Here is a 21,573-nt window from a genome sequence, read left to right as displayed (position 1 = left end):
GACCCGCCTACATAATGCCAGAGAAGATACTAACTTATGAGGTGGCCCAAAATGATTAATATTGTGGTTTCTGCTGAGTTCCTCATATATAATATTTTGACCCCGTACACCTTCAGACATCTCAGATATCTGGGCACAAGTTCTGTTGGGTCTCCAGATTTGGATGAAAAACAGTTCTAGACATAGTTCTCATCCATTTACTAACATAAAATCACACACTTTGCAGGCCATAGCACCTTGATAAAACCCGTAAAGCTCAAACTTCGGGCATATAAGGATATGGAACCAGACAGAGAAGCAGAGCCATCTCCGGGGACAAACGTTTTCAGCTCCAAAACCCTGTTTTCACCCTATCTCTGCAGCAACCTTATTCACCTCTCACAAAGACTGATGCCTTGCTGCCAGATTTGTCTCTAGAACACACTTCTGACTAAACTCCCTTCCAAGGTATTTTGCCCAACAGGTATCCCATCCTCAAAAACATGCCCAGGAGAAATAGCCTGTCTGTACAAATTCATAGTACTGTATGGCACACTTTCACAATACAGCCCTGTTAAAAAAATCATAATAGTAACTGTTGCTGTTAAAACTGTATCTACACCTCTTTCAAGCAAATTAATATGCCTTTGTAATCCCTGGAACCCACAGCCAACAGAAGAACACTAGAGCCTCAGTTTTCAAACTGTTGGCAAGTCGGTGTATTCTCCTCTTCCATCCTGAACACCTCACTCCCTCAAATTTCTTGAATTCAAATGTGCCTCAGCCTTCCTTAAACCCAGAATGTGCTGGGTCTAAATCATAATATTCTTGTATAGGCAAAAGTACCAAAACTCCCTGGCTAATTCCACAGATGACCCTGGCAACAACTCAAGATGGTTTATATGCAACTTCTTGTCGATTTCTGACCAGTCCCTCCCCCACATAATCATCCTCCCCCCACCCCTGTTGTCATTTCTCACCATTTTGCACCCCTGCCCTCTTAGCGGGTACCAAATTTATAACTATCTCTGGAACCTCCTTGAATGTGGCACAGCTGTTCCATGTCTTGGCATTGTCCGACCACCATTCCTGATACTCCAGACTCACAATTACGTTCATTAAATGTCTCATTCAATGTAAACCTTCAACATCAGTAAAGACCGATAATGCGGAGGAGCTCAAAAGATCACCTTTATCGATGCTGACAACAAGCCTAGAAGCCTTGATATCTGGTGCAATGAAACTACCTCTGCTGCCATCGCTCACTTGTTCTCCCTGGGAATCATTTTCAGTTTCTCTTTCAATAACTTTAGCACACATTAGAATGTCTATATTTAACATCTTGGTCTCCAGCTGTGGCGCTATGCTCGATTTGGCCCCTTTCACTACAAATCCCAAATCCAAAACTTTACAAAAAGCTAGCTCTGTATGAGCTTCCAGTTGTTCCTTGCTCTGGGATATGATCAATACAGTGTCCAAATACACTATCAACCATACATCCCTTGATCTCTGCCAAGTAACAACTGGCCTCCTTCCTTATGTGAAACACCACAATAGCAAAGTGAACCCTCATGAGTGACATATAAACCTCCAAATCGTTCCTCTACATTAGGATCTCAAATAGTCGATGATCCTGGCATAATATGACCATTAAGTAAGCATATTTGAAATCTTATTGTCAACCAGTCCCCTTTCCTCAACAAGTAGTAGATAGATACTCCCAGCCTTGAAATGATGATACGTAACCCAATCATTCAGTTCTCAAAGCCTTATTCCTGGCCTCATGCGCTTGTTGTTTTTCCCACCAGGAATATATTTCTGACAAATCCACTTGTACCATCTGACATCTATTTTGTTGCTCTTTTCTGAAATAATGCTTGAACATCCTTATCAACCATCCTCATTTCTTCTGCTGAAAATCTTATTTCACTAGGATCTTGCATCTGGGACTGCAGTTGTGTAAACTCTATCCAATATCACTGTACAGTTTCCAGTGCACCCTGCGTTATCGCTGTACCTCATTCTAAAAACTGGGCATGTCTGCCACCCAGTGCTATAGGAGTAGAAATAATACATTTGCTTGAGCATACCTGTAGATTCTCTTGCCTTTAGGTCTCCTCATGCTCAGGATCTCTTTCTTTATGGAAAGAATCCTGATGAACTCTAAAGAGTATATATCATCGTTCAAATGATGCACGAGCAAACCCTTCACCTTAGCTGGGGAACTAACCCAGAGGGCCTACTTTAGCACTGGTGGCTCCTGGTGGTGCGACAATGTTTTTGCTCCCGACCATGATCTCTCTTATCGGATTCCTTCACTGTCACTTGGCAAAAGTGCCCCTCATCTCTTCAAAGCCCCTCTGTCACATACCTTTCATTTGTTTTAAAGCACTGGTAAAGACTAGCTTTACTAATCCACTCAGCTAGTTACATACAACACAGATGTTATTTACAGCCGGCATATTAACCCTCTGTGCTACTTCATGGTGAGTCAAAACTATCACAACACAAAACTCTGATATCTCTCTCCAACACGAACATTAATCAAAATAGTTCTTTTGACATTTTTATTGCTGCCTGAAAGCTGTACACACAAGTAACTTTGCAGCAGGTGCTTTTAAATATTAGAACATTGGAATGCTGGAGGCTCCATTGAAAACAATGGAGTGCTGCGGGCTTTTACTGGCCGGTAAAAGCCCGCAGCGCCAACATTCCAATGTTCGCTTTGTTCACAGCAACAGCTGTGAACAAAGCCTCACGGAGCCCGAGGGGATTTAAATCCCCTCGGGCTCCGTGAACATTTTTTTGTGTGGCAGAATGTTCTAATAGCCTTAGAACCCGCCGTAGCGGGTCTACCAGCTATTAAAGTCCCTCTCCCTTGTTACATGCCCTCGCCTTCGGCTCGGGCATTTAACGCGGGAGCGGGCCTTTAATAGCCGGTAGAGCCCGCTACGGCGGGTTCTAAGGCTATAGTAAGTTATTGCTTAATACTGCAACCATCTCCGAACTCAGTGCCCCATTCCAGGTCTGCGCCACCCTGGTTGCACCACCCTAAAGCCAGCCCTGCTAACCCCACATTGTCCAGACTACTCCTAAAATCTTTCTTCCAAATGCCTTTCTTATGTCCCTTTGCACCTTTTGGATGTAATTAAGTGTCTGCGTACTTGGAGATATGCTTTACAAAATGCTCTCCAAAAAGTGTGCCCTCACATAGACTCACCCTTCCTTGCTGGCCAACTCTGCTAGTTTTAACCTGATCTTCCTAAAAATGCTCTTTCATCCTTCAGGAAAATTTCTGCTTTGGCATTTCCTAATAAACACACAGTTCTTTGCACCCGTTCTTGCAACACCATATATCAGTGCTTGCATTCTTCAAATAGGACATATCAGCTATTCTTCTCAAAGGGCCTAGCACATCTAAAAGACTATCCTATCCTCGTTTCAGTCCTATATCCAAGCGTTTCCTTGGATCCTGATCCAATTTATGAAGGAAACTAACATTTTTGGGTCACTTTAGTACTTGCAGCCACCTTGCTAGACAATATTGGACTTGGATACTCTGATCTCACATTCTGTTTCTATCTTTTCTTGACATTCCCCTTGTTATCTACTGCTCCACATTTCAAGCTACATGCAATGAAGGCTACCACTGTGGTGCTGGATTAGCAGGAGGTCAAACTTCTAATCCCCATGAGGCAGTGGCGGCTGGTGTTCAAGGGCTAAGGGGCTGCGCCCCTAGCCTTTTCTGGCCTCTCTAGGGAAGCATACATTTAATTACATGATGAAAGTAAAACATTTTCTGCACAACATTTTCGGAGTGAAAGTTGTTCACTTTGAAAAGCCCCACTGCGCCTGCGTCAGTATGTGGCTGAAAGCTGCACAGTAGGGCTGACGGGGCTCAAAGCCCTTACGTTTTCTCAGAACGCAGTGACGTCCCTGGTTTATCTCCTCCTCCACCAGAAGCCCTGATTGTAAACATCCTGGAGCAATTTGTTTCAGCCCGGGTTTCTGAAAACTTCATGTCACTCTGATATTATTCTCCACCCTTTCCTATTTACTCAAAAGGTGGGGTGTGATCAGAAGGGTCTACGTACCAGAGGTCACATTTTAATAAAAGAATGTGGCATTTTGCAAAGAAAATCCCCAGTCTGTGGCAGAGAAATTGAATAAATACAATAAATAACTCCATCCAGGGCTCTCTGGGAGACAGGAGTGTGACCTGAAGACCTCAAGTCATAAATATGCCAAAGACAACCCTGCACACAAGTAAGTTGGAGCTCTATCTTTTTTACAGACAATAAGAAAAGAATCTGTTCTCTCAGCTCTCCTCTCCTTTCACTTCCTCTGTAGGTGATTTCGTCTCTCAAAGGCAGTAATGATTCCAGTAATTTATCATGGCTAGTTATTGTTTTATTTCTTCTGCAGACTAATGACGTGATATGTCATATTAAACATGTAATCTGCAGCTCAAATAAACGTGTACCTTTTATCACTGAAACTGCTGGATACTGGATGGGTGAGGCAATGTGTGTTTGTTTGAATGTGTTTGCAGGGCTTGACAGAGTGGCTGAGAAAATGTGGGTGTTTGTGTATAAGAGTTGTGTGAATGGCAGTGGATGACAATGTGGATGAGTAAATGGGTAGGTGACCAAAGGCAGTGGGTGAGTAGGTGAATGGAAATACGTGGGCAGTGAGGCTCTCTCACAAGGTGCAATTCCGTCTTGTATTTGTGCCCCACCACTGCTTTTTTAGTCACCAGCCACCACTGCCATGAGGATCAATCAAACCTTTCTCTTCTTCATCTTTTTCTCCTTTTTCAAGCCTCCGCCACTTTGGGTTCCTATCATCTTTCTCAGAATCTGTGTCCAAAACTGAATAGCAGCTAATCTCCACATCCCTGTTGCCTGATGAGTCATCACAAACCACTGTGGTGTGGTCTTGCTTCATAGCTTTTTTAGATATCATTCCTCTCCCTCTCTGACCACCTGTCTCTCTTTGAGGCATAGGACTGTCATGTCCTATCATTTATTGAGCTGAATTTGACTCCTTATCCAACACGTTTCCTCTTCTGAGTTACACTTTTTCTTCAAGAGTGAGTGTCCACCTTTCTCACCTGTTCATCAGAAAGTCCTTCTAACCTAAACTTTTCCTTTTAATGGGTTCCTTTCTTTTTTCATCTCTGATTAAACTACAGGCATCAATGTATCAGCTTATCTACACAATCTTTACATGTTTTCCAGATTGCTTCACAAAAGCTACAGATGCCTTGTCCACTATTGTGTGGGTTTTCTGATTCAATATGTTATCATTGTCCCCTCAGACATTTAAACTAATTTGATGACAACACTCTAAAATACTTAAAGAAAAAAAAGCAAGTAACCTCAAAAATGATTAATCCAGTTGTACTTTAATGAAGCCCTTCAACACCACCCAATGTCTATTTTAGAAATCCTGTACCTCCTCGCATCTCTGCTCGTCACAGAAAGAGCCTAAGTACAACTGACACAGGTAGGATTTTGGTTATATTTAGAAATGTATTACCTATAGCAAAGCAAAAACCCACATATTCCTGCCTTCCCATTATACGCAGTAGACAAGGGGTCTCCAGCCAGTAGCTCGGAGGCTACTGGTAGCTCACCAGCTTCCTTGAAGTAACTTATAGACAGGTATTTCAGATCCTTGGAGTAGAACTTAGCCAAACCATTGACAGGTCTCTACCCTACCAAATAAACATACACTGTGACAACCTGGGACAATGACGTGGCCTGCAACATAGACTGCCTATCTCCACTCGCAGACAAAAAAGTTGCATAGAGAATGATCATGTGTGGCCTCATTCTATCAGTCATACTGTGTAAATAAATTCTCAGCCATGAAAAAATGCCTGAAGGAGCAAGGGTAGAGTGGTTTGTGTGTGGGTCTGCAGGGGGCAGCCATTATCAGTAATTCTATATGGGGCTGTCAAAATTGGAATCTTACTGGATGTGCTCATATTGCAATAGTGGTAATATTCATGAGTAGCTCGGGTGATATTAACCTGATCAGAAGTTGCTCACATCGTAGAAAAAATGGAGACTCCTGCAGTAGACCTTCCATCTTACCTGCCGAACCCTGACTTACACAAGAAATTCCACATTATACCTTCCTCTCTCAATCCACACAACAAGCCCCTAACAGTGTTGAGATTCTAAGTGCCCCTTCCCCCCAGCAGAATATACAGTCCATTTCTTAAGGGAGAAACAGTTATCATAGTAAAATAAATTGCCGTAACAATAAACTGATTGTTATTTGAAGAATTGTGGACAGTACCGTTTGATGTGTGCATTTTGGGCAACTTTTCTTTTCTTTCAGTTTGTGCTAAAATTTCTGTCTTTAGTGCCATTAAGTTTTATGTTTGGTTTCCCACTTTTCTTCGGATATCATGGGGGGATATGAGAAATGTAAATTGATGTTCGACCTGAAAAACCATGAGTGATGATTCTGTTGTGTTTAGTTTTTTCTGCTCTTTTGTACGTTTTTTTCGATTTCTCCATTGTGTAACAGAGTATGAAACTTAAAATACATAACAATTAGCAAGCAGCATGTCATTCATTGTTTAGTACTTAGGTTTATTTCTGGGGGCAAGCGAAGGACTGAGTATATCTTAACGCTCTACTTGTTTGCAATACGACAAGAAATACAAAACTGGTTGCTCAAATCAATGTTTAGATAGGTAGAACAAAAATCAAGTAAAAGGTAAACAACTACAAAAAATGAAACAAAATTAAAAAACTCTGAACTTATAAAATTTAACTAAAATTGCTTAACAAAACATTGCATCTCTTTCTACTTGAAAACTGTGATAGTAACCTGTACCTGCCCGCTGCATGTAGACCAAATAAATGATCTTCTCCCATTTTTATAACGCTCTCAACCTGAATTAGTCACAACGCAGTATTAAACTTTAACCCAACGTGTTACATAATTTTATGGCACATAAACCAGTTTGCCAGAACGTGTTAAAAGGATATGAGGAAATTTTTATACATTCCATTCTGAAAGGGACAGATAGCACTCCTAAATCAACCAACCCCTAAATGACAGACAACAGTCCATGTAAATCAATAAGGCAGCTCAGGGGCTTTAGCATTTGCTCATGGACTTTTAATTTATATATGAAATCTGACAGGTCAATATTAGGTTTTCATTCTTCTGGAGTTGATAAAAAACATTCCACTGATTTTGGGTAGTGATAACACTTTAATTAAATGCCTAGAGAGAGTTCACTCTGTACAGTGCACTACACAAATAATCATCATTGTTATTAATGTAATGTAAAGTGAGTGGTGCAAAGTTGTTTTACCCAAACTTAATTTGGTCTTGTTGATTAAACCAATCATTAAAAGTGTCTGTTTTTAATTCCAGAAGTCAAACATGAAGAGTTTGTTAGTATGCTGACAGAGCTGTTGTTTGAATTGCATGTCGCAGCCACTCCGGACAAGCTCAATAAGGTCAGTACAGTGTCACTTTCATGTCATGTTGGTAGTCTTGCGGTCTTCTAGTGTATTGGATAAGTCAGTGGAAAAGCTGTAATTTATTTTGGAACAGTGATATTTAACCTACTGCAGTGTTGCAAATTACCATGTTTTAAAATAATTTGTCACATGGTTGTGGTTACCACAGGAAGGCATATGGACAGGAACACTACAGTAAGTTGTTGTATGAAATTTCAGTTTTCTAAGTTGCTATTCAACTTCAAACCTATATGAGTTCAATACTGAATTGATTAGATCTAAGGAATTTATTATGAAAAGCACTCTTATGTCAAGCCAGCTTCACTTCATCGTTTACACTGCTGTCCTGGTCTGTTAACTCGGTGAAAAACCACCGAAACGCTCCGTCGACATTTCTAGATACTACATGAATGATAACGTTTTTATTGCATAGAAGTGTTGATCGTATGGTATTTAACAAAATATTTTTTAAGCAATTTTAAATCAATGTGGGATGATGCATTAAGTTAATATGGTGAATGTATTTCATGAGCAACTACTTATTTGTTAAAATAAATGTATACTAATAAAAGAAAAAATATATAGAAAATGAGGATGGAGAAGGTTGTTTATTGTTAGTAAGGTTTACATACGGCTATAAGGTGACCACTGCATAATTTGTTTTTTTCTTATTAAAGTTTAGTTGTGAGCCAGCAACATAAAAAGGTTTTAGATTACGAATGTCCGTAAAGGTAGCTTTTTGTTTGTGCATATATACTAACCCTGTCCCTTTATTGGTGTGAGGGGTACATCTCCTACTTGTTGATGTGATAGCAGGATATCTCTGATGTACATTCCATCTTTATCAGATGCATTCTCTTGCCAATACTGTTGTAAATTCCTTTTGGAGTTTTTATAACTGCTATTATTTCACAGCATACCAGATTAGACTGTCTTTTACTTCTTTTCTTTCTCCCCTTCTTGCTTTCTTTTCTTCTTTGTTTCTTAATTTCTGTCCTTTCTTTCTTTCTTTCTTACCTTCCTTCTTTCTTTACTTTGTATCTTTCTTGCCTCCTTTTATTTTATCTTTTGGTCCCTTCTTTCTTTTATTTGTTCCTTCTTTTGTTCTTTCTTTCTTTCTCTTTCCTTCTTTCTCTTCTCTTTTATCATTCTTTACTCCTCTTTCCTTCTTTCTTCCCCTCTTTCTTTCTCTGTTTCCTCTTTCCTTCTTTATTTGTCTTTCTTTTTCCTTATTTCATTCTCTTGCCTTCTTTCATTGTTGATTTCTTCCATTCCTTCTTTTCTTCTCTCTCATTTCTCTTTCCCTTTCTGTTTCTTTCTCTTTCTCCCGTCTTTCATTTTTCTTTCCTTACCCACCTTTCTTTTTCTTTCTTTCTTTCTCTCTTTCTTTCTTTGCTTCTTTGCTTCTTTTCTTCTTTCCTTCTATCTTCCCTTCCTTCTTTCTTTCTTTCCTTCTTTCCTGTCTTTGTTTCTCTCTTTTGTTTCTTCTCTTTTTGTCTTTCCTTTCTTTCCTTCTCTTTCTTTTCTTCTCTTTTCTTCCTTCTCTTTCCTTTCATCCCTCTCCTTCCTTCTCTTTCTGATAGAAATGTGATTCACCTTCTTTCCTGACTTTTATTTCATCGATGTGTTATGCTTATAAATGCAGTTCGCCCTCACACTTAACTTTGTACTACAAGATCATCACCCATTTAGTTTTAAATTGCTAAATTGATCAACAGTGCCTGATGTGCAGACTTGGATCCTGGCTACTCAACTTGACAAAATGATGTGATCCTAGTCAAACCTCTTAACCTAACTGTCCCTCTTTTCCATTGACAGCAAAATGTAGAAACTTGCATTAGTGAATCAGTTCAAAGCTACAAAATAAACACACTCATATCGGGTTTGCAAGACTGTAAAACTTTCATGCATATTTATAACAATATCTTTGATTTATTTGAGAGAAACAACTCAAGGACTACAGGTAGATCATGAGTGTAATATCAAGGCGCAACCAGAGAGCACCCAGGTGAAGGTCAATTTACCACACACCCTATCTCACTGATAGTCAGTGTTGGGTATGGTGTTAGACATTCCCAGTGAGTCTGCCAGCAGCAGGGCTAGCTCCTGTGCTGCGGTTAGCCACAAAGGATGATTGCCTGTGGAGGCACTGCTGTACACGCATGGCACTCCTAGCACAGCCACGCGATCAGGAGGAGACTGACTGCGTTCTCAGTTAGTGTCAGCCAGTGTTCATGCTGCCAAGTCCGCCTCTGTCTTAAATTACCTACTAGGAAGGCACTGCATTACTTTCGGGCTTGAAGTGGGCTCCACCAGGCCTTAGCGGGCAGAGCAGCAGGTGGTTCTTTGCTGTGCATGCATGTAGTTACAAAATAGGTCACTGCTGCACCTTCAGACCTCTCACACCAATACAGTAACACTCGAGGAGTTCTGCTAATTTTGCAACTAACACTCACTTCACTTCAGCTCTCCTTGCAAAGCCTTATATCTTTTCAAAAAGGATGTGTAAGCATGTACGTCTGAGGGTGTGGGGGCTCTCCTGCCCGTCCTCAGACTTCAAGTCTCTGTAAGCAAACCACCAAGGATCCCAGAATCAGTCAGAATCTGTTTTAAGTGCAAAACTGTCCCAGTTCTCCTAAGTGAACTGGCAAGCAGTGGCACAAATTACCCAGTAGAACTTCCTTTTATTGAAGATAAAAGATAGTAGGCCATCTGCTCTTCTGGAGCCTTCCAATTGCCTATTTATTGTTTTATAATGTTGAGCCCAGAACAAATATCAGCATTTTGAATGTGCTTTTACAACTACACTACGAAATTAAAATATTTTTTCCGTGTACATATTTGTTACATTTAATGTTTCTTTTTACACAACCTACTTTCTGTAGCACTGGATAGATGTCATTTGCACCAAACCAGTTTTTGTCGCTATTGATATTTTTGTAGTGCCTCCTTATAGGGTTCATACATGCCTTTTATGTCATTAATTTAGTGTTTCTTACAGTAAGACCCCACAAAAATCTATTATTGTTTCAGTTTTTGCAGTATGTATCATTTTAACTAGAAATTATTTTGCTAGGCTAGAAAAAAAGCTCATGACTGGCTGTCAGAAGCACAATCCATTACACCATTAAACCCAGAGGAAGTGCCAGCAGAAGAACCTACAGTTGCAGTGGAAGAGAATGTTAAAGAAACAGAAGATGAAAGCAGACTTGAAGAGAAGAAATGCAACACGGTGGAGGTAAAGCTGTGCTAAATACACAGGGGGTGGACAATGTCTTTGAACATTTCTCCCATCAAATATTCTTTTATGTATTGTGTTTACAATTTGCACATTAAGAAATGAATTGTAGGTTAGTGTCATAGATTGTTCTGACTAGAAGGAGAAGATGAATGGGCATTACTGAAAAGTGTGACTTTAAGGGACTTTCTGAAGCAGCAGGCAAATGGTTATGGCTTGATGTAGCGTGAAAGCGGGCATCATAGTTTAAATTGCAGAACATTTAACATCCATCTCCTTCTTCTGTGGATTTCAGATAAAGTCGGGATAGCAACAGTATGTTGATAATGTGAATTTATTTTTATTTGGCTGCATTTAGTGGTATGTTTTTTATATACACATAGGTACAGTCTGGGGCTGCCCTTGATAGGCATCTGCAGATGAGGTAGAAGTATCAATTTCATTGTTACTTTAACTGGAAAAAGTGTAGCCATTTATCAGTTCAGATTCATGTTTGTTGGCTGGCATTCAGTTGACCAGTTGCATGTTACAATTTTGACTGTTAGCGTGCAGGAAAAAGTTAAAAGGAGGCCATATAGTGGACCTTCAGATTGACCGTTGTGGCAATGATGGGGGCCATAAAGCTCAAGTCTATGCAGGGGAGGGTTCTCTGGAGCTTTCACAGCTGGAAGACATTTGTGTTGGAGAATATCATGCCTCAGGCAATTGTAGTTACATTTTTGAAAGGCGAAGGCCCTGCCACATTGTCCTCAATTTTCCTGTATACCGAAGATTGCCAGATGCTAAAAAGCAGGGCATTACAAATATTTATTTGGTTGAACATTTTCAAGATTGATTGCTTACTTTATAATGCTGTATTAAAAGAAATGTGAGAGATGAACAAGTAAACATCTTACGGCCACTGTCAGATGAAACTCTTCCTTACCACCTCTAATCAAGAAACCCCTTTTTACAAATGGTTCCAAGAGTCAATTATGGTAGGAAGGTGAACATATGTATCTCTCTTGGTAACACAGCTCTGGAATGCCTTCGAAAGTGTTGTAAATAAGATTGAGGACCACTACACTTACAAAAAACATAAAAATCTGTATTTTGTGGTATTTCAGGAAGCAGGCAAGAGTTACTTCTTGTATCTCTTTGTCCACCACTGAAGTGTAGTTTGTCCTTTAGATAACACGTGGCGTCCCAGAGGGGGGGTTCTTAGGGTGATACAGGTCATTTCGAAGTGAATCCTAACTTCATTAGGTAGTCAGTGGAGGTCTTTCAGAATGGATGGGATCTGCTCTGAGTTAATAATTCCTTTGAAAAGATGACCTGCAGTAAGAAGGAGCGCCTTGAAAGAATCTATAGTGGATTTGGGCAGGACAGGTTCTATCATATTACCACAGTCTAGGTATGTACCAGAGTGTATACAGCTGTTATAATGCCATGTAAAGGAATTGCCCATTTCACGAGTGTAGCACATTTTGGTGTAAGGACACTAGGAGGCTCGAAGTTTTCTTGGAATGGGCAATAACCATATAGACACAGATATACTGGGTCTGTTAACTGACAGTTTTCTAGTTTTTCCCAATTCTGTGGGGAAAACTACAGACATTTTTCAAATGTCTGAAAAAAGACCAGAGGGAAACGAAGAGGTGTGGTGGGCAGGGGTTGGGTGGTGTTCGTAATGTCTGGGGATAGCATTTTCTTCTCCCCCATGCTTCTGCAAGGGTTGGACGGGTTTGCACTATATGCATGCCTGCAGCCCCTGGCCCTGTAGCATCAAAAACAGGTCAGGTGTCTTTGGGCTAGGAATGATTAGATATGCAGTTTGCAGACCTGATAATTCTGGTGCCTGGACACACTGTGTAGGTAGTGTATTCCAACCAGAGTTATCAATGTGGGTGAAAAGGATCTGCTTGTAATTAGGGCATTCTGTAGAAGGATTTGGAAGCTCTTCATCTTGTGAGGATCCATAGTTACAGTGATTAATCATACTGATTTGGAAAATGGGCTAACACAGGACAGATGTATATGTGAGTCATTTGAGTCATTGTCGAACAGGAGGGAGAGTCTTTAGCATGAAGGAAGATGAATTCCCGTTTTGTAAACTTTATTTTTCAAGAAAAGTGAGGTCATTCACTTAATGTTTTGCTGATCGATTTTTTAGATGTTATTGGATGTTGTCTTCATTTGGATATATGACAAGCGTAGCATAGAGCATAATGCTTCCATGTATAGGCTAAAAACAGAGGCTGCGTAATTCTCTTGTGGTTACGGCCCAACACCAGGGAAGGGCCTAGTTGGTATTTACTGGTCTCTAATTGTTAAAATGCTGCTGGCTCAAAACAGAAAATTGCAATGAAATGAAAAGTCTGTCATCTCCATCCATCCATGATTGGTCTAGGAGACTTTGATCCATTATGGCAATGGAAAAGCTGACCTTCAGTTTATGTAATTCTGCAAATTATAAACAATTGATTGGCCATCTACAAAACTCCAAACCTGCGCTGGCACACCCCAGAATACTTTGGGCACTGACATTGTGCTGGCATCCCTGATGAAGGGGGGATATTGAAAGAAAGCTAACCAATGATGTTAAGATTTAGGTATGATGGTCATTCTCAGCTGTGTTGCAGTGTCCAGGGTATGATACTATGTGGGGACCTGACTCTTTAGGGTAGGATTGGGATAGAGGCAGACTAAAGACCTAGTCATCTTTGGTTCTCTAAACTTTTGCCGGTGGCCCACCGCACCATTTAAATTAATGGACCCAATTTGAGATTTTGCTTTAAAAATGTAATAACATGTCTGTGAATAAAGGTGGGGGGACATGTGGTCCTGGTGTGCTCTCCAAATAAGCAGTAAGAAGGGAGATCTGATAGAACTAATTTATGCAAACTGGAACCTTGATTAGAGAAATGAAAAAAACATTTCAGCCCTAGACCCTTGATCCCCATTGTGGAATAAAATATGCTGATTAGGGTCTTAAGGTCAATACTGAATGCTGCTAATAAGCACAGAAACCCGAGAATGTGAATGATGAGGCAAGGCAAATAATGTTGCCTTTATTCAGTTTAAGAAGGCTGTCATCGAATAGTTGCATGGTGGCTCTGCCCGTGCTATATTTGGTGTGAAAGTCAGATTGGAGTTGGCACTGAGAAGGTTATTGTTCTAGATGTGTAAGAGACGTTGTATGGGAACAGCATTGTCAATGATTTTCTGAGGAAATTAATTTTGGAAATTGATCTTAGGTATTTAATGTCACTTGGATTGAAGATCAGTTTCATGAGTAGAAGTGTGATTATGAGGATAGAGAAAAATGTGTCTTCTTCAAGGGTGGGATTCTTTACACTTTTTACAAAGTAGCCACAGGTATCCGTGCTATAGAATGTTTTATCATCATGTATGTCTCTGGTCCACTTTACATTTAATCTTTGAACTGACCGTATTTCATGTTCCTTAGCAGTCAGTATACAAAGCCTTTCTCAGAGTCAACTTCTTCCTAACCTTTCCATTGGGATACTCCAGTCAGATATTGGGGTTTGTGATCAATAGATTCCTGAGATTTGGGGTATCACCTTCTTCAATATTTAATGAAGAAACAATAAGCCAATTAACTGCAGCAATATTGATTTTGTTGATGCTTATTGTATTCTCATGGAAATGTGATTCACTTTCATAATTGTTAGTGAAAAGGACATATAAAGCAGGTGCATATATTTGTCTTTTTATAGCACACTTATTTTTAGAACTAGACCAGTCGAGTTAAAGAGAGAAAGAAAAAGTGAGTGTGTGAGTTCATGTACGAATGATTATCATTTTCACTGTTTGTGTCTGGCGTTAGCCAAGACCTTTAGATTTTACTAAAATTAAATACATAATATGCTTACTTTTAGGGGTTTTCAACTAGTCCTTTTCATACATTCATCTATTATCGTGTCATATTTACACCCACTACGGCATGGGGCAATGGGTCATCCCACTTCAGCCGTTGGCTAATTTCACTTGTGAGTGATGTCATTTTGGTCTTTCATAAGGAGTAAATCCACACACTAAATATTTTCCTTGAGTGCCAGGGTCAACTATGACAAAGTGTGGTATTTGAGACCAAAACGTATGGGATATAGATGAGAGCCGGGCATCTTCTCCAACAATAAAGGCTTGCAGAAACAATGACAAAACTAAACAAGCATTGACAAAGCCAAAAGCTGATTAATGCTTGTTTAATGTTGAAAGTGGGCCTGTCAATCAGGGTGCTCGGAATAAGGTATGCGCCAAACAATACAGACCCTCAGCAGTCACAAAGGTTGTTGCCATAGAAATGAGGCTTTTCGCCTGACACGCGACACACAGTTTTTGACATCAAAAGGCGCATTCTACATCACAAAGCTTCCTTCCTATATTGCCATCTCCATGCTTCTCCTGCCTGGCCTCGCCGAGTTACTTGATCCTTTGTTGTATGTGGCATTGCTGCAGTCTCATCTTATCCTAATAGACAGGAAGTCAACCAGTCGATGTCGGTTTCCCGAAATTGCATTCAATAGCTGCAGTATTAATGAAACATCCACGATTCCTACCTTATTTTATTATTTCTCAGCACGATTCATAAACAATTTGCGACCTCTGAAATATCTTAAAACATTGTTTAAAAAGCACGGAGCTAGAAGTAAGCCTACCCAGAGTTCTGTCAAATAACAAACATACACACTGGTTTTACCCATGAAAAGATGTTTACTCTTTCAAAATTTATGTATTTCTACATTAATAACCTCTGAGGTTTCAAAGAGATTTGATGCCGGATGCCATTATGCTATGTTACACGAAGTAGACCATTATCTGTCACCAGAAATTTCCAGCAAGATGTGCTTTTTTCGTACAAACGTCTCTTGTTCGATTTCAGTGCCATCTACTGAACATTATCAATGCAGAGCCGGTCAGTAACATTAGGTATTGTCCCTTCCCCTCCTTATGCACAGCCGGCTCAACCACGTAAATCAGGTGAGAGTAAATAGGTAGCATTATTGATTGGATCTCCTGTCAGCAATTCTATGGAAACCTTATATATTAAATTCTGCAAAACTCTGTGATCAGAGCAAATACAATCTAGAAGATCTGAGTCAAATGACATGACTCAAATGTTGCTTGTCGTTTCCTTATGAAAATAAATCTGTGTTTGTTTCATCCAGGGCTGGCAGCACACAATTTAGCAGTTCACGTCAATACCGATTTTAAAATGTAATCCGAAAGTCTGAACACTGTTACCAGCATCAGAAGATTTAGATTCCAGAGACAGCCCGTGCAGTGGCCACATGTGGGAGTATTAATCCTAGATTCAGAGAAGGCCTTAGGTATGCTCAATTGGGACTATTAAAGTGCTACACAAATTTGGGTTCGGTCCTCGCCTCCTCAGCATGATACATTGCTTTTAGTTACCCCGATAGCCAGAATTCGACTGGGCAGGAAGGGGCACCAGGCAGGGGTGCCCACTCCATTGCCTTTTGCTGTTCTTTATTCTCACACTCATAGACGTTGCATCCAGAATACATATAAATGCAACCTGTATTATTGTTTTCTCAAAAAATTAATAAAAACGAGTTTAAAAAATGCAATCCTGAAAAAGAGACATTTCAATAGGTTTAAAGAGGGAAAGAAAATTCTGGACACATAAAAGGTAAATTATTTAAAGCAATAAATATATTTATGAAATCAAATTACATTGTCAGTGATACAAATTCAAAAGGTTAGTGATGTGGTCTATGAATGTGGGGTTATTGCGTAAGCTAAATTAAGGTTAAATATACTTGTTGGCAATTGTACAGTTCACTTCAAAGGATCAATGTATCACCTGTTTTGCGTTTGTAAAGCAGCTTTTTTATAGCATTCTACAAACACTGTGATGATTTCCGTCTTTTCAATAGGATGCTTACAAGCTGTCCATCGAAAGCCTCGCTGAAGTAACAGCTCGTTGTATTGAACAGCTTCATAAGATAGCAGAGTTAATTCTTCATGGACAGGACGTGGAAAAGCCAGCTCAGGACCAGGCAAAAGTCCTGACAAGGTAAACTAGCTGCTCTCTACTTTTTGTTGGCTAATACATTGTCTCAAAAATGTTCGAATAATGGTGATATCCTTTTAAGCAATTTGGTTTGTGGTGCAATGCAAGACTAATTTTAAGGAATCATAGGTATAGTATGTATGATAATATAAACTTTAACACGTGTGCTTTATAGCAGGTAACTATATTTCATTTTATCAGGCTTGGCCAAAGACTTCAGAATCCACAATGAAGGCACACCCAAACATCAATCTCATATAGTTCATTTACGTATATAGTGATTAGTTTATTATGTATAATATAATGAGGGAAAGATTCATTTGCGGTCTTTATCTCCCTCTATAGAGGATTTTCTTACAAGAAAGAAGGGTGCATTTTTCACACATCTGCGTTTCTTTAAAGAGGGACTTAATACTTGACAAAGTCATATAAAGCATCCTACAATGATATGAACCAGCAGAGCTACACCTCTCAGTCATAGAGGGGTGTGGGGAAGACACCAGACCACTACACTGTTGTGCACAAACCAGGAACTCCTGAATAATTTTATGAATTTATAAAATATACACAATGTACAAATACCCAAACCCTGTCTAAAGTATTAACAATAGGTTATTGCTAAAAAGAAGATTTTAAACAATAACATAAGTGAATTGAATAAACATTGAAAGTGTCCGTCTATATCACCTAGGTTGTCGTAAATCCTTCCAAACGCAAAGAAAATGATATTACAAATATATCAATGCATAATGATGAACATCTTAATCATGTAATTGAAAATGTGCATTTTGCAAACCGTGATTAAATTGTTTCACTGAAGTGGTGGAGTTTGGAATTTTCCAATAAATTATATATATTGTTGATGGGGGGGTTTAGTTTGCAGGTTTCCAGTTGCTGTATTTGAGGCCCGGGTTTAGACTAGAAGGAATACAGTATCTTACCATCCAGCATTTCAGTTGCAGTAGTCCTCTTGCTGTAACTCCCTTGTTCCCTGGCTCTGTGGCTGATGATTGGGAATATGATGAAAACCAATGGGCCCACCTTTTTAAGCACTGCTAGGGTGAGTGTACGATCATGATATTGTAATACAGTGTGGCACCTTGACCCTGGACGAGAGTATATACCTAGTTTAATGCTAACATGCTGTTGTCGTACTGCAATAAGCACCTGAAGTTGGGGAACCAGCAGAAAGCTGCCATATAGGTACAGGTATTGTAACACTTCTACTACCCACATTAAATACAGTTGCCTTATGTATAGAGTTCTTTACTCTCTTAATTTACATGATGCATCCACTTTATCAGTTGGAGGGATTCTATCGCAGTCAACATAAATAATTTGCCAAAACACCTGTGTGAAAGTTACAACCATAGTACTTTCATAAGTTCTTACACACTCTGTGCGGAATTAAATATCAGTGCACTTTCATGTACTACTATGCAAAAGTGGGCTGTGCTAATGTTGAAAAGCTTCTTGCAGCTATGGTTAGCCTATTACTAAAACATAAATGGGTAAATTCATAAGAAGCAATGCAATGCAGATGGTAATAAAAACAGAGCATATACATAAATGATGACTCTGGTAAATAGTTCTTAATGGTTGCTGTGAGCAATCAATAATAAAATGCTTCTAGAATAAATACAACGATATAGCTAAATATATGTACAGAGTACACAATAATGATGCTCCATGGCCTGCCTTTAACTTTGGAAGCTGCCTCTGGCAACAGAAATGTTCACATCAACTGTAATAACTTAATACAGTTGAGCAGCTTCCCCGTTGTATGTGAGGCCAATTAAGTCTTTCCAGGGAAGTGCAATGGGAATGGTCTGTGCAAATGTGATGAAGGCTACAGAATATTTCACACTATTCATAAACATTTACAATGCCTTTGCTACACTTACCTGCACTTGATCACTGAAACCTGAATTATCCAGATGTAGTTGGTGCAGAACGTGCATGAAATCCCTACATTTTACCTTGGTGTGAGAGAAAAATCCTGCACCTTGAAAATGTGTTTTTCCATGTGAAGAAACGTGCACAAATACATTTTGGATGAAATATCACTCATTTCTGCACATGGGGGTTTTCCACATCACATATACTGCATATGTCTGTATGGACATTCTGATGGATTTAGACTACTCAAGCATATTTTTAGGATTTTCATCACTCAGCTTTAAACATCTACATCTAGCAAATTAAGATGTGTTTGTGTTTGGTGCAGGCAAAACTGACTGTCAGTTTGTAATATAATCTTTAGTCATTTGTTGAAGGACTTCGTATAATGTGTTCACAGGATATTCCTGCTATTTTGGCCAAATTAGCGAGACTTAGCTTGTGTTAAATGACGGTCTTTAAGTGGGATATGTGATTAAGTGGTTTTTACATGTAATGAGTATTGTACTCCACACATTCCAAAATTAGTGTTATTAGTTACTAGTTATTAGTACCATTCAGAAGTGTGGAATTTAATAAAATATCTACTTGTTCATGGGACAGGTTGTTTTATAAATATACTTGTCCTGTAAAAAGTCTACTTGTTTGTTTCATGCCATGTAGTGCAGCCACAAATTATGGCAGCAATCTCATTATGTAAGATCTCTGACAATAGCCCCTCTGATTATGCCTAGCCCAACACTATAGTAGGGCTTGAATACGAGCAACTTCCTTGTTTTGTCACTTTTCTGCAGAGTTACATACTGGGGCCTGAGAAAGCAATAGCTCCAGAGATGGAATGCCCTTTTCAGTCTGTGCCGACCTACTAACATGCATGTTTTAAAGGTTTTCACCAGCTCTTCTCTAATATGTTACCATACTGAGAAATGTTGGAAATTTGCTCCTGACAAGGGCAGAAGTAAAACTTCTTCCAGGCTTGAGATAAAAAAGTGGTTGAAATGAAAGTGAACTTGTACACTCTGAACAGATTTTCACATGAGCAAATTGACACGTGCATACTTGCTCATGTTAAAATACAGTTCACAAATGTTTTCTAGGAATATGATTTTCTGGTCTGCTTCTGTAAATTCTTGTGAATTCATGAAATACCTAAATCTGTACTAATGCTAAGGCATATACCATAGGAGCACTTTTATCAATTTCTTCAAGAATTGGGGCCCTAATTAGATCTGGCGTTAACCAACACCTTCTGTTTATATTAAAATTCTCTCTCTCTGTATTCATCTATTGGCTGGCTTCACTGTGAGTGATAGCATTCTACTCTTTCACAAGGAGCATATCAGCACACAAATTAGTTTTGTTCGGTGCCAGGAACTACTGTAGCAATGTGTGCTTTTTGAGCCCCAAAAATATTTTTGCTTTTTGCCAAGGTTTATTACAATGGTGAGGGCCCTTCAACAAGTGGCAGCTCCCACAACAATATAGGTTTACAAAGTTTATGTCAAAACAAGACCTGGTTTGACAAAACCTAAACCTTGGACCACCAATGTCAGACCTATTGACTTTATCTGTGCCTGTTTTATTTTTATACTTCCCATAATGTTGTGGAAACTGGTAACGATGATTTTCCATTATAAATATTTTTGGGGATTACTAGCATGCATCAACACATTGTACTTCATGATGCTTCTAAGAAGTAGTACCTTAAATTTCTCAATAGTTTAGCAAAATGTTTTTATACTTCTTGAATTTTTTTAAACATTTTATTTTGAAAGCAAATAATCTTAATCTTGCTTTCAAGCTTCTGCAAATATTTGCATCTCATTGGAGAGCATTTTGGGAGCATTACACATAGCCCCATATTGTTAAACTTTGCAAACGTGTGTAAACCTTTTTTTAGTAGAACCACTGTCAGTAGTGCAGTCTGAGCTTACATTTAGAGCACTAACCCTAATAATAAAGGCTTTGCATTAATGAATCATAAATACAAGTTCCAAAAGCATTAACATATGGACACATATATTACTTCAACTGCAGATAATTTCCTTCCCTGCTCCATAATGTGGCACTGTAAAATGGCAACCAAAGGGTTTGTGCTGCAGGGGCTGGGGCTGTTTGTCCCAAGGACAAAATAAAAATGAAACCTTGTTGTCCTTGACCCAAAACAATATGTCCTTGGCGTCAGGCTATAAGAATTCCACACCCCTGACCGTTTTTCTATGATCTTTTTGGTGTCTCTACAGACACATCTAATTATAGCGCAAACTGTTTTTGTGTCTTGGATTATATGAAAATCTCTTCAACAGGTACTAAGGGAAGAATTGTGTTAATGATGACTCTTATTTTTATTTTTAGGTTAAATGATGCTATGTGTAAAGAAGTATCTTCGTTGTCAAATAACTTTTCAGATTTCCTGACTACAGCTGGAGTAAGCCATTAATTTTCAAAATTATCTGTAATTGTCTATGTATTACAGCATACTTCTAAAATACTTTTTACAGTCCAAAGCACAATCCGAAATAGTGAGTACATTGATAAGTGTTGAGTGCCTCTGTTGTGTACTTATAATTGTAATATTTCAAGTTGTGTCACTGTTTGAGACATCCCAAAGTTTTATAACCTTGATGTACTGTAAGTGTATAGTCGTACTCATAGTGAGTAATGATGTTCAATATATTATTTTGCTATCCTGAACTCTGCTTGTCAAGGGCATGGCAATTTACGAATAGCAAACCTGCTCGGTGGAAAGCTGTTTAGCACCATACCATCAATTTTATATCTCACTTTTAAATACCAAACGATTCTCCAAAATACTAGGCAGTTCTAATATTACAAGGGAACGCAGTATAGCAAAAGTTAATTCAACAGGTGTTTATAGAGTACACCTAATCAGTCTGACATTGCGTTAGTGTAGGAGGTGCATC

The 21,573-nt window shown here is 39.1% G+C and overlaps 1 protein-coding gene across 1 annotated transcript in view; it reads left to right on the top strand.

The window, feature by feature from the left end:
• Positions 1 to 21,573, top strand: part of FAM114A1 (family with sequence similarity 114 member A1) — a 151,149-nt gene that overhangs the window by 115,713 nt on the left and 13,863 nt on the right. Inside the window, exons 9-12 of the mRNA XM_069202098.1 lie at positions 7,384 to 7,469; positions 10,549 to 10,710; positions 16,614 to 16,753; positions 21,005 to 21,077. Coding sequence (XP_069058199.1) covers positions 7,384 to 7,469; positions 10,549 to 10,710; positions 16,614 to 16,753; positions 21,005 to 21,077 — 461 coding nt within the window. The remainder of the gene's footprint in view (positions 1 to 7,383; positions 7,470 to 10,548; positions 10,711 to 16,613; positions 16,754 to 21,004; positions 21,078 to 21,573) is intronic.

This window comes from Pleurodeles waltl, chromosome 1_2, assembly GCF_031143425.1.
Source record: "Pleurodeles waltl isolate 20211129_DDA chromosome 1_2, aPleWal1.hap1.20221129, whole genome shotgun sequence".
Classification (NCBI taxonomy): Eukaryota; Metazoa; Chordata; class Amphibia; order Caudata; family Salamandridae; genus Pleurodeles; species Pleurodeles waltl.
This window is presented reverse-complemented; position numbering and strand designations above follow the sequence as displayed.